Source organism: Anopheles bellator, chromosome X (assembly GCF_943735745.2).
Source record: "Anopheles bellator chromosome X, idAnoBellAS_SP24_06.2, whole genome shotgun sequence".
Taxonomy (NCBI): domain Eukaryota; kingdom Metazoa; phylum Arthropoda; class Insecta; order Diptera; family Culicidae; genus Anopheles; species Anopheles bellator.
This window is the reverse complement of record NC_071287.1, coordinates 6,357,091-6,360,955: the sequence shown is the minus strand read 5'-3', so window position 1 is coordinate 6,360,955 and position 3,865 is coordinate 6,357,091. Positions and strand designations below refer to the sequence as shown.

Genomic DNA, 3,865 nt, shown 5'->3' with positions numbered 1-3,865 from the left:
GCAGCGATTGTGACCGGTTTTGTTATTATTTACATCTGCAGATTTGCTGCTATCCTACGCAACACCTTCTCACTTCTTGTTCTGGAACAATGAACCAGTCAGGAGCATGAAAGGAGGAACGACATCGCACTAAACACTCAGCTCAGTTCCACAGGCTGGATCGGACCGGCGGGGCACTGATCCACTGCGCCTGCTGTAACTTGAGTCCTGTTCGCCGAAGGTCCTTTTTACGTTCGCGAACACCTGTTCTAGAGGCGATAGAGACATTGGCTGTCCAAACTGCTGCTCGCCACCGGTGACAGCAGTTTCCCCTGCCCCATGTGTACGAATTAGTGAGGCAAAACAATAATAAAACATCATACGTAACATTGACGTTTCGGGTAGACAGTGCGCACTAGCCCTACCGCCCGTTATATGTTCACCCGCCTGGGCCAATGGACCGTCAGCATACATTTGCCCCAATAATGGATTGGCTCTCTGATCGAAAATTTTGTCACAATTTCCAATCGCTCGTATTAACTCAGAGTACGTTGGATTTGTACATAGAGTAGGGGCATTCCAAACATCCCTACAGGTTTAGCTTCTTCGCCAATGTAAACAAACGCTTCCGTCATCACCAACACTAATGCAGAGTGTTGTATCGGTCGCAATAGTTTCGCGTAGACTAGAATCTTTTTTTACAAATATACAGGTGGAAACGACGATGCATAACGCAACATTATTAACTAACTGAAATCCGAAAACAATGCTTTTGTTCTCAGCAATGAATATGCCGTAATATAGGTAGATAGAATATAGATAGAATTTGAGGACTGCCCGTACTCTACAAACAAAACCCACATTCTCTAGTATCTAGTACGAGCCAAATTTCGGATGCAATATTAAAAACTATAAGTTACGTCTAAAATATTTATTTTTATTTATGTGTCAATAGTATAGAACGGACAGAGCCACACAGAGTCGATGCACTGTCGGTGTTGAAGCTGACGCCTTTCGTGTAGAAACCGATGAATCGGTGCCGCGCAAATGGATGATCATTAAGCTTTCCTCAAGTTCACGTAACCTTTGTTGTTCCCAACGCTTCTTTTTCTTCTGAACTTGGTTTTCTTTTGAACTCTCGGCAATACCTGCAAGCCCGTACGCTGGACCGCATCCTGCGTCTATCTATCATGGCTTTTCGAACGTAATGATTTTTTGTTCCGTCACAACACATCATTTATCGTCGCACCAGCCAAATCTGGTCTTTCAACGACGTGCACCTAAGGCTTCCTGGGGTACAGTTTCTAATACATGGTTTTACAGCGCCTTACCTCTCGGTCCTAGTTATTTCTTGGTTAATGTCATCACATTACTCATTTGTAACAAGTTTTGTCAATTCAACTGCATTGTTGAACAATAGGTCAATCGATCAACTCTCTACTGTACTCAATTGATAATACTTATAACTGTCTGATGTATCACGAACAACCTTAAGCATGTACTTGTCTGTTTCAAAATCTCCTCATAACAATAAAACTCAATATTCGCTTAGGACGCGGAGTTTACAGTTTCACAACTAGGCTGCGATACATATCAATTCAAGATTGCAACAATCGATCCATTCAAATTCATTGCAAATCAAGTACATCAAGTTTGCAATTAATCGTTAAGATCCTCATTGCTCAATTAGACTTCAAACCAAATCTTCACAATAGAACAAAAAAAAAAGGCAAGAGTATAACAGGAAATATTTTAATTCAAATGGATCGTACTCAGCAACGGCAGCAAGTTGAACTAGCTGCTAAGGCACAGTAACTCCTAGGGGCGCGATGACGACCTTTGATGCACGCTGCTGATTCCACCGTTTCTGTATGAGCAACAAAATATACGTATCAAATTAATTTGAACCTATTGGATCTACAATCTATACTGCGAGCTGAAAAGAGAACCAGGAATTTCGACCCTTACGTTTTACTGCACTTAAGGTGAATGATGAGTAGAACTATTCCTAGCAGCAAGCACGCACTACCAACGACTATGTAGGCAAATCCGAGGAACGGGTTTTTACCACCCAACACTGATGTGGTTGAAAGGATGAATTTTTTGGTTCCTTCAAATTCAATGACCGAATAAGCTAGAAATGTGAACAAACGGCGATTAGATCCGTTGCACGGCCATAGAAATCACATTTCAGCACTTACAGTACATGACCCGAAGCGAATAGTTGCCCTTGTTAAGGCCCTCCTCAAAGCGCTCTTGCGAGTGATCAATGCGACGGTGAAGCTTCCGGAACGTTGGCAGTGCGGCGGTGCGCATCCATACAATTAGATCCTCGTTCTGAAAACCGTTGTTATTCTTGTTGGTTTCGTCCAACTCCCACAGTTCGAGTTTCCAAGCTTTCGGGCGTCTAAAACCTCGCAGGGCCTCCTTTAAATCACCCTCTGGATTGCGAAACTTTATGTTCCGATCAGATGGCCATGCAATTTCCGTTTGCAAAAGGGGCACCTTGCGTCCGAGATTCAGTGAATACAACTCGAACTTGTCACTAAACAATGAATTAGCAATCGCACCACACGGCGCAATTGGTATTTGATCTTCTTCGTCAGCATATGCGAATGGTGCACAGTCACTTGATGGTACCGGCGACAAACGACCAAGCAGCTGGTCATCGTCGCGCGATTTTACGTAGCGGCGGTGGTTTTGAAAATAGTTGGTCAGCCCATAGTACATGTACACCCTACCGAGAAAGTCTTTCGTTAACTCGAACCGCACGGTGCATTCGCAGGTTGTGCCTGGGTTCTGACTGATAATCTCGGCGCATGTTTGATTGCCTATATCCGGCATGCAATGGGTATAATCGTACACAAACTCATTTATCTACGAACGCATGAGATAATAAAAAACATAACATGTTATATCAAAGCAGCGCAAACCATCCCGGCTTACCGAGTTCGATGAAATCAACAGCACTGCACCGATCGGTATGAAAAAAATGCCAATTAGAAAGAAGGCGGGTAGAACAGTACCAGCGGTTAGGACGGGCTGCCATGCAGGCAGACGCTGCTGCTTGAAGGCCGAATCTACAGGAAAACGATAACATTCTATCAGCTTTAGAAACTTCATCGCGAGAAACGCTCCCAAGAGGAATTCTATGAGTAAGAGCAAATTACCTGAAGGGCGCTTCGATTTAGGAACCTCAGGGCCATCGACCGTGTCGGACATGGCGTGGCTTATTATTGCGGCCAGTTTGATTTACCTTTCCCGGATTCTCTAACAGTACACGAATGTAACACTATCAATATAATCGGGCACTAAGCAAGAATTAAGCCTTATATTTTCTCTTCACTGTTTCGTTGAACCAGTGGTACGTGCTGCATCGAGTGAAAATTTTTGACATAACTCTGCTTCAGTATCAGTAAATGACTACTGACAGCGAATTTCATGTTCTTCTACACGCACGTCTATGATCACGAATACCTCTTTACAACAGAATCTCTCTATAATTCCGAAAATAATTTCAAAAATTCAGCATATAACGACCAAAAACGTATTGCTTCTCTAATTTTAAGCAAAAATGATTTTAGCACAGTGCGCATTATCCCTATCGTTATCGTATTTCTATTAAAAGTGTAATATGGCCGTAGCCTCTCATATTTGTATGTAAAGGTTAATAACAACAAAAGGTAAACAAGAGTTACCCGAATGGGAAAGTCTGGAAACAGCCCACATCACAAATTGGCATGGCCTTCCGAAAGGACTGCCCTACTTTTGTTGTGCCAGCTCGACTTCGCACTGCCTCCTGCGCTGCCCTAGCGTTTCTGCGTTCGTTCGGCGTGCGTTCACTATTGCTACTTTAACTTAACTACTGCTACTTCAACTTCAGTAT

The 3,865-nt window shown here is 43.1% G+C and overlaps 1 protein-coding gene across 1 annotated transcript; it reads right to left on the bottom strand.

The window, feature by feature from the left end:
- Window positions 1-900: 900 nt before the first annotated feature.
- On the bottom strand, window positions 901-3,366 carry LOC131213524 (cell cycle control protein 50A). Its single transcript, XM_058207577.1, has 5 exons — window positions 3,150-3,366; window positions 2,926-3,059; window positions 2,181-2,856; window positions 1,948-2,113; window positions 901-1,846 (listed from the first exon to the last, which is right to left on the bottom strand). Exons 1-5 carry the CDS (start codon window positions 3,199-3,201, stop codon window positions 1,798-1,800), a joined length of 1,077 nt encoding a protein of 358 aa, XP_058063560.1. The 5' UTR covers window positions 3,202-3,366; the 3' UTR covers window positions 901-1,797.
- Window positions 3,367-3,865: the final 499 nt, after the last annotated feature.